Genomic DNA, 18,854 nt, shown 5'->3' with positions numbered 1-18,854 from the left:
TCGACATGCGCAAGGTCGACAGTCAAAAGGTCAACATGGGGTTTTTCCACTGTATTTTAAGCCGACATGTGCCGACAGCCGGTATTTCATGCCATACCATCCACTAGGGCGTGGTGGGAGAATAAAATAGTGTGCCGAGCATAGCGAGGTGATGCAGTGCACTTCAAACTCTGTCCATGTCTACTGTGTCGACATTCGGGTGAAAAACCCCATGTTGACCTAATGCTTGTGTCGACCTAATGTCCTGTGGACCTTGACCCATGTCGACCTTGCTGCCTGTCAACCTAGTGGTGTCGACCCAATGCTTGTTGTTGTAGACCAAACGATCCACACCCAGTTAGAAGTACTGTAGTTTAGGCCACTTGCTATGACAGTCGGTGAATTAAGAGAGACCATTTTCACAGAAATGTGGCAGCTACTAGAGAGCAACCTTGTCCTGCCTCATCCAAATTCATGGCTTTTCTATCAAAACATCCCCCACAGAAGTGAACCAGCTCTTATCTATAACTGTGACTTCACTCAGTGGAAATATTGGCAAAGTACATGCAGCTGCCCATGTGCCTGGATTCCTGGAAACAAATTGAGCATTTCAACCCCGTTATCCCGTTACTAGACATTCCTCAGGTTTCATAACAACGGGGCTTAAAGCAACACAAAAATACAACCAAAAGGACACAGAGCCTGATCAGAGGAGTACACAATACCTGTCGCTGCTGTGTCTCGTGATGCAGGTTACGGTCAATGGGCCACCAGCAAGTTGACAGTCATTAGGTCTACACCATTAGGTCGACAGTCAAAAGGTTGACATTGGGTTTATCACTGTATGGGGGCGGCCATTTTCTGGTGGTCCTCAGCAGAAGAACGGAGCCGCCGGGACCAGCGCGATAGGTAAGGCTGTGGGGGATTGAGGGGGGTTTACATGGGCGGGGGGGGGGGGGGTAGGGGTGCTTGGCGGGGAGGGGGGGGGGCGCCCAAAATGTAGCTACGCCACTGCTGTCGACCTAGACTAATGTCGACCTAATGGTGTAGACCTAATGACTGTTTAACAACTTGCTGGTGACCAACTGATCCACACCCCGTGATGCCCACTAACGGCTTCCCGACTCGCCAACTTTGTGCAATGATGTGCGATTGGATCAGGTGTCTAAACAACGGTCATGCCTCTGAAACTGTTGTGATAAGCCTACGTTTTAGGACTTTCACAATATATAAAGATTATAACTGTTGTACATCTCTTTTTTTGCTAAAAACGGTACTTGTGTCTGAGTCCCCTTGCGGGGCTCGCCACTCTATCTAAAATCAACTCAATGGCAACATGGATAGTGGGGGTATGAACTATCCACGTTGGCATGGAGTTAAGTTGCATTATTTTAGATAGTTTGCGGAGCGTAGAACCCGCCATGCTGGCGCTGTGGAACGACACAAGTACGAGCTTATGCGCATGCACAGGCCTTCTGTGCGTGCACCTCCGGAGACTACCAAAGTCTCTGTGGCACACCGGTGGGGGGTGGGCATGAAGGAGGCGTGCTGGGGGCGTTTGCATTGGAACTCCCAGCGTTTCCTGGGCATACCCATGAAAATTCTGAATGGGCGTAACCATGCAAATGGGGGCGGCTACTTGCCTTCTGTGGGCTGGCAGCTGACATTGCCGAATGTCAGCTGCCCGCCCTGTTTATGTAGCGGGGCGCCGCCAAATCTGAGTCACCAAAGAGTGACTTAGATTTGTGAATGTTACAGAAATCGTTTGATGGCTGCCGATGATCAAATGATTTTGGTCCCACGCGCAAGGCTGCGAATGGATGTTTATGCAAAACATTTGCCATCCAGCCATCCCTGGAACTCCCTAGCAGTCCTGGACAATAAATGTCGTGCAAAGCGACCCCCCCCCCCCCCCCCCCCCCCTGCTGATCGCCTGGGAGCCCGAACACTTTCTTGCTGTAGGAAAGATCAGAAGATGCAGCTAAAGATCTAATGAGAGTGCACATCAGATCCTGATTACGAGGGATTTGCACTAAATCGTAAAAAAAAAAAAAAAAATCGCTGAAGTGTGTGGGCACTTTTTCAGAGCCATTTAACCTCTTCAGTGGCAATCCCCAGAATTTTCCGGGCTGTGCCTCCGTGCCCAGTCTGGCAAGCCCGGAAAATTCTCGGGATTGCCACTGTTTGCAGTCGGGCAGAGTTCACTCTGATCTCAGGCAGCGTCGCGCTGCCCGGCTCCCTCCCCTCTGCGGCGTCGCCTCCTCCTCCCCCCTCCCCTCCGGGTTTTCAATAGAAGGCGCCGGCTTATGACAAGCCGGCTGCCGGTGGGGGGATGCGGGGGGGGGGGCGCAGGTCCGGGAAGCCGCTGATTGACAGTTCAGCGGCGCCCGGACCCAGGGGGGGTAGTGGTGTTTTTTTTTTTAAAGGGAGCGCTCCCCATAAAAAACTCGCCCAGTGGGGAGCGCTCCCAAAACCCCCCCCCCCCACCACTGAAGGGATTAATGCATCACATAGAGCAGTGGTTCCGAACCCTGGTCCTCAAGTACCCCCAACAGTGCACGTTTTCCAGGTCACCCGGCAGGTGCACTCATTATTCAGACACATTTAAAAAGAGCCACAGGTGGAGCTAATGATAGCACTTGTGATTCTGTGTGGAGACCTGCAAAACATGCACTGTACGGGGTACTTGAGGACCAGGGTTCGGAACCACTGACCTAGAGCGTATAGCCGGTGTTTCAAGCTCAAGCATATATAGGCTACAAATACCCATTGATGAAGTCCAGATGATGCCGGTTAGTCGCTGGCATTGGGGACTAGGGCGCCAATGACACAGTATGTTTATAAGGATAACAGACGAGGTTCTGCAGTGGGGGAATCTGGTGACCAAGGTGATAGTCTTATTGCTGGAGTTAACGCCTTAATGCCCAGTTCGGATTTTTCGGTGCTAGGAGCGCTTGATATTAAGTCAGTCAGAAGTTAAAAGTATAAAGTAAAAAATTATACCAAAAATAAATTAAAAATAAAGAAAAAATGTCTGAATAAACGGAAAGTTTGAAACCAGATAAATACATACCTCCCAACACTCACGATTTCAGCGGGACAGTCCCGATTACCTGGTCCTGTCCCACCCGCGGCCGGAGGTGTCCCGCTGCAGGGGGGGGCTGTTGGGAGCGCCCCCCCCCCCCACACTTTAACAGAATAGACACTGTGCGCATGCGCACAGTGTCTATTCCCGGCCGAAAACGGGGACGTGGCTCATTTGCATAGACCACGCCCCTCATTTACATAAGCCGCGCCCCCTTTTGGGGTCGCAGGAGTGTCCCTATTTCTGCAGCTACAAAGTTGGGAGGTATGTAAATATAAATAAATAAGTGCCAGGATATAAAAGAATGTGAGTCTTATGCCGGAGATTGTGCTCACGGCACTGTGCTTGTGTCGCAGCTCCTGCTGCGGCGGAATTCAGCGTAATGCTGGATACGGAGGTTCTGCCGGCATCCCGGCTTACCTTCACTCTAGGTGGACGCTTCTAGTGTTAGGGGACTTCTCCACTGCTCCAATGCGTTTTGTACCTCTAGGGTACTTTTTCAAGGATCTTTTTTTATTTCTCCTTAATGCACAGGGCAAAGTGAGGGAAAGCTGAATCAGCCCTTTAATGAGACACTAATAATCTCGTTAGCATGCATGATTTTCATTTAAAAACACAACAAACTGCACCGAATGGAGAACGCTCCTTAGTATATATACTGTACATTTATTATTAAGTTTCTAATACAGTGCAGTAGGTTCCTTATTTTTCATTTTACAATTCTATATAGGGATAAAAAAAACTGGGTAGTTACAGACTGTAAGCTTGCGAGCAGGGCCCTCCTACCACTTTACTATCTATAGTTTATTGCTCTAAGCCTCTTTCAGGATCTCAATGGGAACTTTACAGAAAGAATGTGAACTAAGAGTGGGCAAGTGCTGCCGTTGCTTGGTTCTTAGGGGGGTAGCACATACTTCCCTAGGCATAGAAGCCTGCAGCCCAGAGAGCGACCAGGAGCGTCCGTATGGTGCTGTAAGATCCTTTTCACCTGGCATGGCACAGCCCTAAGTGATGGAACCCATTGGTGGATAGCTTCCATAGATGGAAACAATCAATCTGGAACCATTGATGGTTTTGCCTCGCAATGATCATCCCCACTTTGTTACACATGAGGCAGCAAGCCAATCAGTTGGGTATGGCTCTGTGGGTAGCCCCTGGGAGCAGAGGTATAGTATGCTCTGTGTTGTGATATGATAAGTAACAAAAAAACATTTTGGGGCTCTTTGCCATAGATGGTGGGGAACCATTTTGGGTTTTCTCCATTGATGGCAAAACCCTTGATCATCTGTGGTTGAACATTGATGGATAACTATTGATGGCCATCCCTATACAGAATGTCCCTTTGGAGGAGTCTGAGGTGCCACAATTAATCATGTTTTATCTGAGGAGGCTTTGCTGAATCTCTTGGGCGGCACTTGCCATAGAGTCGGGTAGATTGGGATGTTACATGGCCAGGACTTACTGTAGTGAAGAAAGGATCAAGATCATCAGGGGGTGATACATGACGGGCCTACATCACACTTAGCGATGCCAATCCCAGGGCATTTTTTCAATCCCTGAAATCGAGCTTGAAAATTGCTCAATCCCGGGATTCATGGGATCTCGGGATTGGCATCCCTAAAAGAACAGTGGGAGCAGGCAGCAACAGATTTCCGGTGGCGGAGGTACAGCGGTGCGGCCTGCGTAGCATGACCTCCTCACGCTCTGCAGGCCGCACGCCGGGGTTGGGAACAGCCTGGCAACCTCTGAGCGGGTGCTCAGATGCTGCCCTGCATTAGACTGCGCATTCGCAGTCTAATCCAAAAATCCCGGGATTGGAGACTCCAATCTTTGACATTTTGGGGTCAAATCCCTGGATCCCGCCGATCCTGATGTCGGGATTGGCCACCCTAATATGTCCTGCCACTCAGGAAACTGTTCCATAGTTGGGGTGCCAAGAGAGGGGGGAAAGGACCTGGAACATTGCTTGGAGATCCTGCATTCTGTGATGTACGTAATGTCTGTATACTGTGAAAGCTCCCAGCTCATACACGCTCGTGACACTGGCAGATTTTGCGACGGGCCCAGGCGGTTTTGTGAAATGATCCTGGGCAGCCGTCTGCCCTCCAGTCACACAATCCCAGGCGGATAATGGCCTCATTGTTCACAGCTGGTAGGATCCAGAGGAAAGTGTTTGCTGAGTCCCACAAACTCCAATTAGATATTAAACCACGGCGGATTAATTACAGGAACATGTTCAGCGAAGTTTCTGGCTGTTTTGTTAATTATCGAGACAACATACTGAAACTTCTTCTTGTACTTGGAAGTCTGAGTACTACAAATCTCTTTTCCTGTCCTCAAATCCCGTCCCCCCCACCCCTTACCCCTTGCACTCCATTTACTGTGACTCCATTTACTGTGACTAACAATGACATAACATAAACTTGGGATTCTGCACAGTGTATTCCCGCTCCACAACGTTTTTATTTTTTTTATCTCCTTGGGGCCACATTTATCAATAAACAGCGATGTTTTCACGATAATATCAATGAACTTTGCATTAACATCACATTGCGATGTTCTGCTACATCACCTGGGTATGCAATAGTTTGCAGGATTGACACCTCTGTCCCACAGAAAATGCAGACAACTACCATAGGGCTGCTGCAAGTTTCGATGGCTGGACCCATGGTAGACAGAGGGGAACGTTCGGCAAGGCCTGTAATGCACATGTGCATTATGGCCCTTGCGCAGGGACACAGTACCGCTGTCCCACTCTGAATTATGCCCCCAGTGCGGCTAGGGGCTGTCCTTGAACGATGCGAACCATCCTGCTATTTACGCACACAATGATGAGACCGGTACCAAGTTCTTATTCTAAAATAGATTTATTTTACACTTTTTTTTTTTTTTATTCCTTTATCTTGTTACAATGTGGATAAAACAAATAATATAGGGGGGTTGTCTCCTGTAGTATGTAAGGCGCTGGTCGACAGTGTGCTATTAAATTGTTATGCAAATGATCTAATCAGTCTGATGTTGCTGCCTCCCCGCGCAGGGAAATGCCTCTTGTGAACATAAAAGACCGTTTTTTAATTTCGTTTCCTTGTATGCCGGTATAAATAATTGAGAACATGAATATGTATTTTTCCATGGCCAGCTGCTGGGTAATGGCTGCATTGAATGTGTCTCTATGATGCTTCCAACCTCCTTCTCTGTGGCCTCCTAACATCTGCTGCTGTGACTATACAAAGCAACAATCCGCCATCAGTGTCCGGCCGTACGGAGACGCCCGGACATTAGGGGGACCCCTGAAACCTCAATTAATTCTCATTTATCAGTAACCGTTGGTCTCTTAATCTTGTATCCAGCTTCCCATGACTGATTAGACCGTACCATGCATCTCTTTGGGGTTAGATAATTATTACTTATATTACTGCAGTTAAGCAGCTTTTATTATCTCGTTGCAGTGTTGACTGTAAATGTCGATTTAGGGTTTAAATACTGAAAAACGCGGTCACCATGTTCACTGTTCACAAGATAACCATTTTGGCATTACGACCATGTCGACATGTCATACGTTAGTGTCTACGTCGACATTCTGTACCATGCTATATCATACAGGCCCTAGAATAGTTTACAATCTATAATAAAATGACTCTGTTACCATCTGGTGGTCGCTAGTGGTACTGCAGCCTTTTCTATTCTTACCAGCTCTTGTAGACATTGCTGCTGCAGTGAGTGGGAAATTCTCCCCCTTTGTACAACTCTTTAGAGATGTTGACATCCTCTTCAGGAAGATTATTTGAATGCACAGAGGTGTGTAAGTGGCAGGCTGGACTGGATAGCGGAGACAAATCCGATGGGTAATTGATTAATGTAGCTGTAACTCCACCCACCTCATTAGGAAAGTGGGCGGGTTCTCTCCTTGGAGTCAGGGAAAACACAGAAATTCAGTTGAGTAAGCTGCGGCCGTATTTACCTTTTTATCACACTGCCCAACATTTGAAAATGCCCGATTGGGATAAAATAGTCTCCACCCATGATCTCCACAAACCCCGCCCTAATCCGGATGGGAGGGAATACTCTTTTCTACTATTCTAGAAATCCTAATCACATATGCACTAAGATATGCAATTCTTAATGCAAAGGTCAGCTCTCTTGAGAAGAGCTGCCCTTTCCGATGCGTAAGGACACGGTGAATGCTGGGAGGGACCTGATCATATCCCTCTGACAGCAGCGATGGGGAAAAAAAGTCCATAGACAAAAGCTGGCATTACCCTCTGCAATGGAGGCTGGAGCTTAGTACATACAGGAAATGCGGTAAACCCTTAAAACGGGGCATTTACCTGTTAGTACATACCGCCCCAAAATTTTATTTTTCTTGGCAACACGTGGAGTTTTCCAAAGCTCAAGCGTCCCCAGCTCTTGTTTTGCTCCCCTATTTATAGCAAGAAGGTTATTACAGCGCAGATGACAATGGGGCTGGCAGATACCGCATTACTTGTGTAATGTTGAATAAGAGAACACAGCGGAACTCTGCTATTCTTGTATGTGTCTTATCTGGAGACACAATGAACTAGTGCCAGCTATTGACAAGGGCTTCCGGCCTCTTATCTCCCGTGCCTGCTCAGTAGAGGGGGTGCACCTTTTCCTCCCTACGACTGGTACGGAACCTTTGAGATTGAAGCCAGAAACTTGTTTTGACATGTTGCGTTTGTTTTATTGTAATACTTATGTCATCTTGCGGTTTTATTTTTAACTGGGTTTGTTTTAGAGACAACAGTACAGACGTTCCCTGCAGAGCAGAGGATTTCAGTGAAGTTTATTCAATCGCCAGGAAAGCCAGGGATCACGAAGTCGGACAGCCCCAGGATGCTGGCTCATTCCTCTGCTGGCTGTACAGTACAGTCCTTACATACTCTGCAAGGGGCTGATTCCCCCGCTTATGAGGACAGGAGTGAATAGTGCTCCAAGAGAAAGATATAAAGCCTGTATGTAGAAATTATAATAACAGTTAGAGGAGCGTTACTGCTTTTGCTGTCTGGTATATGTGTAATATTTTTAGAAAATTCAGGCGAAGTGATTTGCACAGAAAAAAAAAAATGCAGATGCACCGCTAATAAGAATTATTCTAGTAATCTAACCTGGAGCAAAAGGAAGGTGTTTGGCATAGTTTTTGGCCAAAAATATATGGCCCATCAACCACAGCTAGATCCACTAAGCTTCAAAAGCATACTTGCCGACTTTTTCAGTGTCCCTCTCCGGGAGAAGCCCGGAGAGGACAACAAAATGTGCAGGGCGGGGACAGGGCTGCCATATCAAAGCCCCGCCCCCAATCCACGCAAACGCCGCGGGTCTGCGAGTAGGGGGCGGGGCTAAAATGACGCCATTTGCATCAATTTAGTTCCGCCCCCCCGGACCCACAATTTACGGCACTTTGGGAGACTCCCGGCCGTTCCGGGAAGGTAGGCTAGTATGTTCAAAAGTGATAAAATGGAAAGTGATAAACAGCCAGCCAGCTCCTACCTGCCATGTCACAGGCTGGGTTTAAAGAAAGGTCAGACAGGAGCTGATTGGTTGGTTGTTTATCACTCCATTTTATCACTTTTGAAGCTTAGTGCATCTGGCCCCTCATCTGGTGGATACCTAACACAAAAGGCCCCCATATACTTATGTGCCATAGGCCCGATTTCACCGTATTCTGATATATCAGGCCGAGAAATTGCATGCAAGATTTATTAAGCCGCATGCGTAGTGTCCAGATATCCATGCGCAGCATTCCTTGTAATGTCTGAGGCACATAAATGGGAGGATGGGACTATTTAATGTTTCCCTTCCCAGTGCAGAATGCAATGTCTTTGCAGCACTCCTGTTAAAGCCGGTGTTAAATGCTTCTCAGTACTTTCCCTTTAATGCCAGATAAGTGACTTATAGGCTTGTTACATGCTCTAGTACAGCAGCCTTGTGGGCGCATGCCCCTGCCAAGATCTGTAATTGGCAGCCGGGGGCAGAGTAGGGGGTGTTATACTCTTACTATCTTTGTTTTGCAAGTCTACAATAGCTTATTGTGCTCCGCTTCATTTGTGCAATTGTCTGAGGTCCTGTAAACAGGCTGATCTGAAGCAAACCCTCAGGGAAGCTGGAACCGGCTCGTCTGCTTGCACTGCAGATAACTGTACCCTCAGGAATTTGGGCATACTGTACGTGGGGTCATCTAGTGGATTAGGAACGAATGAAGGCCTTCAAGGACAAACTGGCTTCTTACGGTCACTGGATAAATGACCGCATTTCCGATTTTTATGTTGGAATTTTATGGGATGGGCGAAGGCAGTTTAAAGGTGTATTGAGGAGGTGGGCCTGTGCTGGTTGTCTGGGGGACTAAACGTGGTCCTTGTGCTGTATGTTTCCACATTGGACTTGCATATCGGGCTTAATACAGTACCGCTCGCTAAGCAGCGGTCATTTGTTGCTTAGCGAGTGGCTTAATGCCAACAGGCGGACAAACAGTAGTGGCCGTACAGTATATATCCTAACCAGTGGTGGATCCAGGGGTGGGGCTGCAGCACAGTTGGAAATTCCAATAGCAGAGCCATACCAACTGCCAGTGTCAGTTCAGAATGGCAGTTCGTATCCCCCCCCAGTGGCAAATACGGAGAAACCACTGAAGAAGGCCCAAGGTGTTCACCCGTATTCACTTTAAGGCATTGCCTAGCAACCGTGGTTTGTGTCCCTTAGCGACCAATGTTTAACGTGACCCATGTTTAACGTGACCCAACCAATCTAATTGCATGAACACCCGAAAGCATGTAAAGACCTGTCTTATAGGCGCACACAGTGCTTGCTGAATTTGACTTCTTATGCTTTCTAAAAAAATAAAAAGCCAGCACTCGATTGGTTGCCGGGGTCACAGTGTATTTCTACGACCGTTATACATTCACCCGTTTCTATAAATGCGCTTTCTCGTTTCTGTGCCCCGATGCAATGAGGGCATTGCTGGAAAAGTGCTCGGGTTCAAAGGGTCACCATGACCGCATCTCCAGGGTTAGAGGCCTGATCGCTAGGCTGGATATTTTCGCTGGTAAATGCTGCCCCAGCGATCTTTACTTTCAGAGTGATAGCCGGATAAATAGGGGTGCCGGACGGGGTCCCGACAGTCATTTACCCGACGTCTGGATCCTGACTGTTAAAACACCGACAGACTGGTTCCCGACGGCCACCGGATATTCTCCCTCCTGGGGGTCCATGATCCCCAGGAGGGAGAATAGAGTAGGTAGCGAGCCTGCAAGGGACTTGTTGCGCTCGCCATGCTGTCTGAGTCCGGCCAGTCGGGATCCCGATGTCTGGGTAATGACTGTCGGGATCCCGACTGTCGGAACCCTATACCACACCCATAAATAGTAGTGGTCTCTAAGCCATATTACAGTATGTGGGAGATGGGTGCGAATATGCGGGCCTAGCCCTATTTAGGGGCACCTCCATATTTACCTGCAGAAGCAGACCATGTATTTTTGGTGAAATGCGTTGATAAAGGATTTTTCTGTCTCTATCTGAATTATCCCATTTCTCACGTGTGCCTGGCATGTAAATGATATGAGCGTTTCATACTCAGACCATTGTGCTTATATACAAACAAGCTGGAATGTGACACAATTCCGTCATCTGCTTCCACGCAGTCCCCAGCCAGGAAACGGGCACTGATGTCTGTGCTGTGTAATTGTAAACAAGCCTGTCCCTGAGGTTCTGGGTAACCCCGGAGAGAGACCTCAGTCACCCTGCACAGAAGCAGACCTGCATGTGCTAGGCCACACTCACATTGTGCGTTCTCTCCTGACATGGTCACTTGAGGGTACATTTACTATGAAGATGAGAAGAGATGATGTTGCCATTAGCAACCATGCAGATTCTGTCTATCATTTTCTAGGATGCAATAATGCAGGCATGTCCAAACTGTGGCCAGCTGTTGTGAAACTACACGCCCCAGCATGCATTGCCACAGTTTTAGCATTCCCTAATAGAAAAACTGTTGCAAAGCATGATGGGACTTGTAGTTTCACAACAGCTGCAGGGCCATAGTTTGGACATGCCTGCGAAAAAAGTTTGCTTGGTTGCTATGGGAATCCTCACCTGTTTTCATTTTCAGAGGCTTTCGGAAAGTTATCCCTGAGTGTCCAGGACTGGGAGCACATGGTAACAATATTGTTCTTTATGCCACCTCTTTCTTATCCCCCCCTACTCCGCGATTTCCTATCAGCTGCATTGTTTTTAGTGTGTGCGGCCAAATTGCGCACTCCCGTCATCGTGGCGAATGCAGCATAGCATAGTCAGTCGCTCCATCGCCCCCTGCATTGTGCGGCCGTGTATACACTTACAGATGTAGGTGCCATCTGATCGGCCATGTTCATATCGCCTGGTTTTTACCCGGCCTTATACCCCCTCCTCCTCAAACTGCTTCCACTATATACCCCATTCTTATGGGACATACACTAGAACGATAAATCTGATGCTGAAATTGGATGCATTTTCCCTTGAACGCCCCCTGGACCTTCCCAGGAGTTATTGCATCCAACTTCGTACTTGTACTGGTGTAATTTTTTGCATAAGATATATCTCATGCGATTGATCAAGCCAAGATAAATCGCATGAGATATATCTTATGCAGGGTTGCCGACTTTCTCATTCTCCTCTCCGGGAGAAGCCCGGAGAGGAGAGATTCAGTAGCCGCTTAGGGGGGCGGAGCTTAAGCGTGACGTCACTAAGCCCCGCCCCCATGCTGGTAAACCAGCTAATTCAGTGATCTCCGTGGAGGGGGCGGGGCTAAAATGACGCGATTGTGTCATTTTAGGTCCGCCCCCTCCTCTGAGACCCGAGGATTGCGGCATTTTAATGCCGCGATCCGGGGGACAGCGGGGGTCCCCCCTGAATCCGGGAGGGTTGCCCACCCTTCCGGGGGGCCGGGAGGGAGCCCCGATTTTCGGGAGACTCCCGGAAATTTCGGGAGGGTCGGCAACCCTGATCTTATGGTATACCATTGTACCATACGATATATCTGATGGGCTGGATTAGGGGCTAGAGGGACTGGAAACTGTCAGCTAAACTTTCTGCAATATATTGCATACGATATATCGCATGCGCAAAAAGCACTACATTTTCCATCCAATTCCGATATATCACAGGGGCGGTCCGACCAACCTAGAGGCTTCCATCTGACTCTCACGGGGCCGCGCATCGGATCGGATGGAAAACACTAACGATGTGGCACTTTTCAGATGATATATCGTCCCAAATGGTCGGAATGTGCCAAAATCGTGCAAAATCTTTCTAATGTAAGGGGGCCTTTAGTTTATACCACATTAGGGATGGCCATCAATTAATTATAATAAATGATGGTTTGTGGACGATGTAGAATAGTTTTCCCATCAATGTAGGAAAACCAGATGGTTGTCGCACACCCCCCTCCCCCCAGCATAAAACCAAATCTTTTCTTTTTTCTTACTCTTCCTGGTGTCCATCCATCCTGAGTCTCCTGCTGTCCATGTCCGCACCCACAGTAATACCACTTGGTGCATCTTTCGGATCACTTTTGGCAGCACCATGGTGGGTCGGTTTCTCTAACAGTGTGGCTGCCTAATGTAAGTGGTTGAGCATCTGTGTCCTGCTTTCACCAACACTCCTGTAAGATGGGTAATCTTTGAGCAAATGCAAAGCTACTGTAGCTCCCTGGTACTTCCCATAAATGCCCCTTAGATTTTTTTAATCCACTTCTCCATGCCTACATCTGAAATCTTGGGAGTGTATTACATGCTCCTCGGAGGTGTGTCTAGACTTCCATAAGTGGGCGGAGACACCACCTACCTTTTCTGCAGTTCGAACAGCAGAGCTCAAATATACAATATAGGCACAGTTGAGAGATGCATTAAACACAGGAATGGACTTTCTCTGGTTTCCAACATCTTCTCAAATCCTCTGTGCTACTGTGCACATGTGATTGGCTTATCAACCGGTATAATAGACCAGCTGGATATGGAGTCTCAAGCCTTAGTCAAGGACTCCCAGGTATATATTTTAATGAAAACATCTTAAAGTTTCCCAAACAATATCTAGGCTTTGACCAATAAAAACATTACAAAAAAAAAGTTACGATTTACTTAACATCCTAATGTGCAAATAGTTTTTAGTTTTCATTTCGGAAATTATTTATTTCTGCTTCTGGAACGAATAATAAGGATTACAAATTACACTCCAAAAAATGAACAAAAAAGGTGCCAGTACTGTATCCCCGAGAACCACCACGAAAGCAAAAGTACTGTTTATAATAAAGTCAGACTATTAAAGCAATGTTACGTATGAATTTGGGGATTTGTAAGATTTCCTAGGATGGAGAAGGAAGAATGTTGACTGCTTGTATTCCCGACCTGTTTTATTACATAGCTAAGTTTTTATAAGTGCAATTAAAAGGTAGATAAAGAGTCCAGATTTATGCGCAGTTTGAGGTTGTTACCCAGTGCGCCTTTCAGCCTTGAGTTACAGGTTTGTCATTTAACTTCAAACACAAACTTTCTGGAGCTCCCAATCCCCTACAGAATGGGGGTTCTATTGTTACATTGCCAAATACATCCGTGGAAGGGACTTCAAACGCAACAGTGGGATAAATCGTTGTGGTTTAAGAGAAACTCCTCTTGCAGCCTGGTCACAGCTGCAGCCAGATAATGACACACTGAAGAGCAGATCAATGGCTTGGCCAACACACAGACACAGCGAAAGGTCTAGGACATGGACAGTGTTCTCTGTCCAGGCTTTGAAGATTAAATGAAAGAAATAATTCAGGAAAAGCAAACTCCTCATAGACCTCACTTGCCTATCAACTGCAAATGTATGGTTTGTGCTTAATTCATAATCCTGAACCACACCCCCAATCTGCATAAACCAACCCAAGGGTGTTACTATCATAGGTGCAGGGAGTGCAGTTGCTATGGGGCCCTGAAAGGGACCACATTCACTGTCCAAAGTAAAATGTGCTATATACATTTTTCAAGATTGGTTGGTATATAGGGGTCATTATAAACTTTAGCTATGGGGCCTACAAACATCTAGTATCGCCACTGGACCCACCTCAAATTATCACTTCTTCCTTTTTTTTTCTTCTTCAAATAGACCATTTGAGGCACCATGAAAATCCACCAAAAGCTCAGGTTCAATTACCACTAGGGGTTACATACTGTAATCATGAAAAAAAATTTTTTTTATATTTTTCAAGTAAGCTTTGAGGAACACTGTTTTTATGTTGTCTTTTGTTTCCCGAAGAATACAGTTTCAGTATAATCTCACATTAAACTTTTATTTTTTTTCTTTCTTCTAGACTATCACTGGTGGCCGCCAAGCACCACATTATGTCTACGACCCAGGAATGTTTGCCTTTCGCTCCCTCAGCACTGTAAAGCCCATCAGCCCAATAGTTCCCGTTGAAGAACCATCATGTGCCTACTAAAATAAAACCGTACTCTCGGGAAATAATCTCAGGACCCTCACAGATAGAACAGCCTTCAGCAGCACAACTGTTACTAAGAAGCAATACACCCTTGTTTTCAGGAGATCCTTATTCTATGCTATTCATCTGGAACCAGTGAAGCCCCTGTGGAAGGAAGGTGGCTAGGTGGACTTATTTGAAGACTAGAAAGGAGAACATGGTGGATTTGTAAAGGGAACAGTGGCATATTCTGTAGGTCTCGGCAGAAGCTTTACATCTAGAGTAGATCAAGGGCTCCTGCTAGGCCCTAGTTGTTGATGATGTTGGCTTTTGAAGTTTTGGGCAAGAAAACAGACAGTGGATGATGTCCGTGTCTGTCTTGCCTCTTAATCATTGAAGATGAAAGAGAAAAGAATGGTTGATTGTACAGTTTGAATGCCGGGACCATGGTCAAGAGATGGAAAACAAAATCCCGTCCATCGCCTCTGCAATATCGATGCCTGTAGGTGTATTAGACCAGAGATGTCCAGCTCTGGCCTTTTATAACAAATGACGCGTTTCGTTCCAAAGGATTGCTTTATGAATGTGCTACATGACTGGACACGCATCTTAGCCAAGAAAAGGTTTTTGCTTTTGTTGTAATGGACACAGAAAGCCTGACATTGGTGCAATCGCCTGTTTGTGGCATAATTCTATCTTAGAGCTATTTTAAGTGTCTTCTCTGTCACGTGTAATATCGCAGTGTTATTACAGGATAAAAACATGGATGATGTGTTCTTAGACATAGCTCTGATCTTCGATCAGCCTTGTAAACCATTTGCTATCATAGATAAGATAAGTTCAAGAAAGCGAGTAAGAAGAACCTTAGGATGCTTAAAATGGGAATAGGTAACTTTCTCTGACAGACCGAGCAGAGGACATAAACTCTAACAGATTCCCAAACACCTACCAGATAACAGACAATCTACTTGAGAAGGTTATGGACCTTAATTAGGAATTTGTTGACAAAGCTTCTAGAACATTTTAGTGTAGGTGTTGCTTGTGTGAATGAATCAGATTGTCGCTAACATTTCTAATACAGGCTGTAACATGAAAGCTAAAATTTGATTGGTTGTTAAAGGGAACACCCCTACCTGCCCTCTTTAGACAGTCTGATAAATCTCCCCTTAGAGTTAAGAGCTAATCCATTTTATTAAACTGTGGTTCCAGTTTAAAAGTTTCTAACTTGGCAAAACCATGTTGTATAGTAGCAGATTAAATTAATGCTGGGTTTTAGTTGGCGGCAGATGTGGGAGGTGTGACTCTCAGCTGGTGTGTGCTCCAATAGCGGCATTGCGCAGAGGTGGGGAGGGGCTATGGGGACAGAATTTACTGGCGGGTGTGAAAGAGTGAGATCCAAGTGGCTGATATACTCGTAGCAGACGCAAGCAGAGCTTCACGAGTCTGCCGAGCGTTCTCGGAGAGTAGTCTTATATGGATCAGGTATGTTTATATTTAAGGTCGGGAGGGGTGGAGGGAGGTTGCTGTAACTCGAATCTAAATTTGCAACTTAATTAAATAAAATCTGCCCTGTATTTGTTGCTACCTGCGACACAGCTATTTCTCTGCATGCAAATAGAAACATTGTAATCTGCAACCCTTGAATTTCAACATGGTTTATCCCGGTTGGGGCTATTAACTGGAGTTGACTCCTAACTCTAGGGGAGGGGAGATGTGGCAAGTGGAGAACTTGACCATAGAAATTAATTGGCTTCTAGTGATTGTTTATCTGCCAACTTATTAAATGACAGAAGCAGATTAGTTGCTAAGGGCAACTTAACCTTTTATCATCTTTCCCGAAGGTTTGATCTCTTGCTCCTTGCCCTGTATTGCATCACAGCCTTTAGTAATATATAGGGCAGGCTGTCTCCATGGGTTATTCCTGCTTATTCAGCAAGTTTAGAAGTATTTCTTGTTGTATCCGGTTGACGGAACTACGATGCCTCTATCAACCATGTTATGGTTGACTATGCATAGATGAACCCGTCCAGTTAGACGCCTAAAGATTTCCACCGCGTCTAGATAGACAGTAATGGAAATTAGAGTGACGGGTGTGACCCCTGGGAAATTCAACACCCAAAAAGCGTGAAAAACTCATGTCAATCATGTGACCGTTGACCACGCTCCTGTCGCTCTAATACTGGCATCTAACTTCCGTTGCTGGCAGTCTAGACACGGTCGACTATACTAAGGCATCTAACTAAATAGGTACGACGAAGGTGGTTGACCATAACATGGCTTCGATCCGCTATACCATAACCATTTCTATTTTTATCAGTCGCCCGTATGCTAGTGACTGATTTAGAACCAGGTTTGAATAACTTCAATGAACGTCCTTACTCAACGGCTCCGGGAACATAGTTTCAGTTAACTGACTGCAGCTGAAGATATTTTGTGTAGGAAATGGACCATTTTGGCAACTAGATATTTTCTGAACTTAGCTCTTATGTAATTCATGCCATTGTTGGAGTGCTACTGCCCCTGGCAAACTCGGGACATCTGGGGTGACCTTAAGTGCCGGCCACTATGTATCCCAGATGGTCCCCTCTCTAGTTTTTCATGGCGTTGAAGATTATAGCTCTCTGTTCTAGTGAGTAAGACTACTCATTTCTTCTAATGCTTTATCCATATCTGAAATGTCTACAAAAAGGACGAAGATGCTTGGATATTAGAACCGTCAATAATAAGGTACTAGGGTATTTGATCTCTCGAGTATTAGTTTTAGAATAAAACAGGAGCAGGTGATCCACTGCAGAACATGAAGATAAATTCAGACGAGAGATTTATCACAACTTAGCGAGTTACAAGGTGGAGAAAGTTAAACCACCAACCATGGAAGTTAGGAGCTAATTGGCTATTACTTTCTCTCTCCACAAGCTTTGATAAATATGCCATTAAGTCTGTATGAGAGATGGATTCTAAGGAAGGGATGGGCTGAATCGTACTTTGTTGCAGATAATACTCCGCCGTTGAGTGTTGGAGAAGGGCAAAAGTCATGTTGGGATTTGCTGAATGAGCAGTAATAAGCCAGTGGATGAAGGCATCTAGGCATCTTTCCATTATCACTTACGTGTAAGCTTTTACAATGGGTTGGAAATAATTCCATAGGTTGTTCCGAACATTCATGAGCAGTGGATGAATGGCTAATGGCATGCACTCTTGATAGCCGCAAAACTATTTTTGTACACATATTTTTGTAATACAGGTGTGCTTGTTGTTTTTACATTTTAAAAGCTTTTCTAGTCTAACCGCTACTAAACCGTAGGTAACCACTTCTTCTGTCTGCAAGGCTACAATGAAACGCACCGGGGAGCCTCCTGACGCATTACATACCAACTCTGAGAATGTTACTTGTTTGTGTTAAATAAATGAAACATGAAGTGCCACTTACTGTGGCCATGGGTATACAAGTGGTCATACAGCGCTATACATGCACCTGTGTGTAAGGAGACATTATAGCGGATATGAAACTTCCATCTAGTGGAGAAGACACCTTCTAGTGGTGGGAAGCCACGATGACTTATAGTAGACATGAGTTGTTATGCATTGTGTGTCAGACTGAGTTGCCTAGGATCATGGTCATTAACAGAGCACAAGGCCGGATTGGCGGCACTACTACATGGATTACCGTAAATGTGTCATACCCAGGTATGCTACAGAGACTTACTGCACGAATGTGTATGAGAACACAGCAATAAAGGTTGTCTGTACCTTGTGGCTCCTGATATTTCTTTTCGGGTTCTGTGAGAATTTCTCTCTGCCAGCAGTGACTGTATTCAGGGGAATGACCTGAGGACTGGGCGGTAATATTCAATATGAGCTTCAAATGCAATCGGCAAAGCAGCTGACCCGGACTATGTATCATGTAAAATACACATTATTATTGTTACATTTTTTTTATAAGTGTTTTGCAGCACTGTAGAAAGGGTATACAATAGAACAGTACAGCCAGACAGAACTTAAGTTTACAGTAAAAAAAATAACAAAAAAATCAAGTACAGGTAACAGAACACCACAACTCAATACACAAAACAGCTTAAATGTCAGTAGTGAGGGTGTAATCAAGCTGGAGGTGGCCTTATGGCAGGATGTAAGCAAAGCAGAATCGGTGAAGGCATGAGGCAGGGGGTTGAAGGCGCAGCCTCAGAACTAGACTAGGTTATGCAGTAGAAGGGTACGCTTTAATAGGTGGGTTTTCAGTGCCCATTTGAAACTGCAAGGTTAGGGAGAGTCTAATGGAGCGGGGAAGTACGTTTCACTGAAGTTGTGCAGCATGGTCAAAATCTTGAGCATGGGAAGTCGTGA

At 45.9% G+C, this 18,854-nt stretch overlaps 1 protein-coding gene across 1 annotated transcript in view; it reads left to right on the top strand.

Annotated features, from left to right (window-relative positions):
- Positions 1-18,266, top strand: part of LOC146063248 (uncharacterized) — a 90,286-nt gene extending 72,020 nt beyond the window's left edge. The window contains exon 5 of the mRNA XM_083175463.1: positions 14,403-18,266. Coding sequence (XP_083031589.1) covers positions 14,403-14,531 — 129 coding nt within the window. The 3' untranslated portion in view covers positions 14,532-18,266. The remainder of the gene's footprint in view (positions 1-14,402) is intronic.
- The last annotated feature ends 588 nt before the right edge of the window (positions 18,267-18,854 follow it).

Source organism: Crinia signifera, chromosome 3, assembly GCF_055691185.1.
Source record: "Crinia signifera chromosome 3, ASM5569118v1, whole genome shotgun sequence".
Classification (NCBI taxonomy): Eukaryota; Metazoa; Chordata; class Amphibia; order Anura; family Myobatrachidae; genus Crinia; species Crinia signifera.
This window is presented reverse-complemented; position numbering and strand designations above follow the sequence as displayed.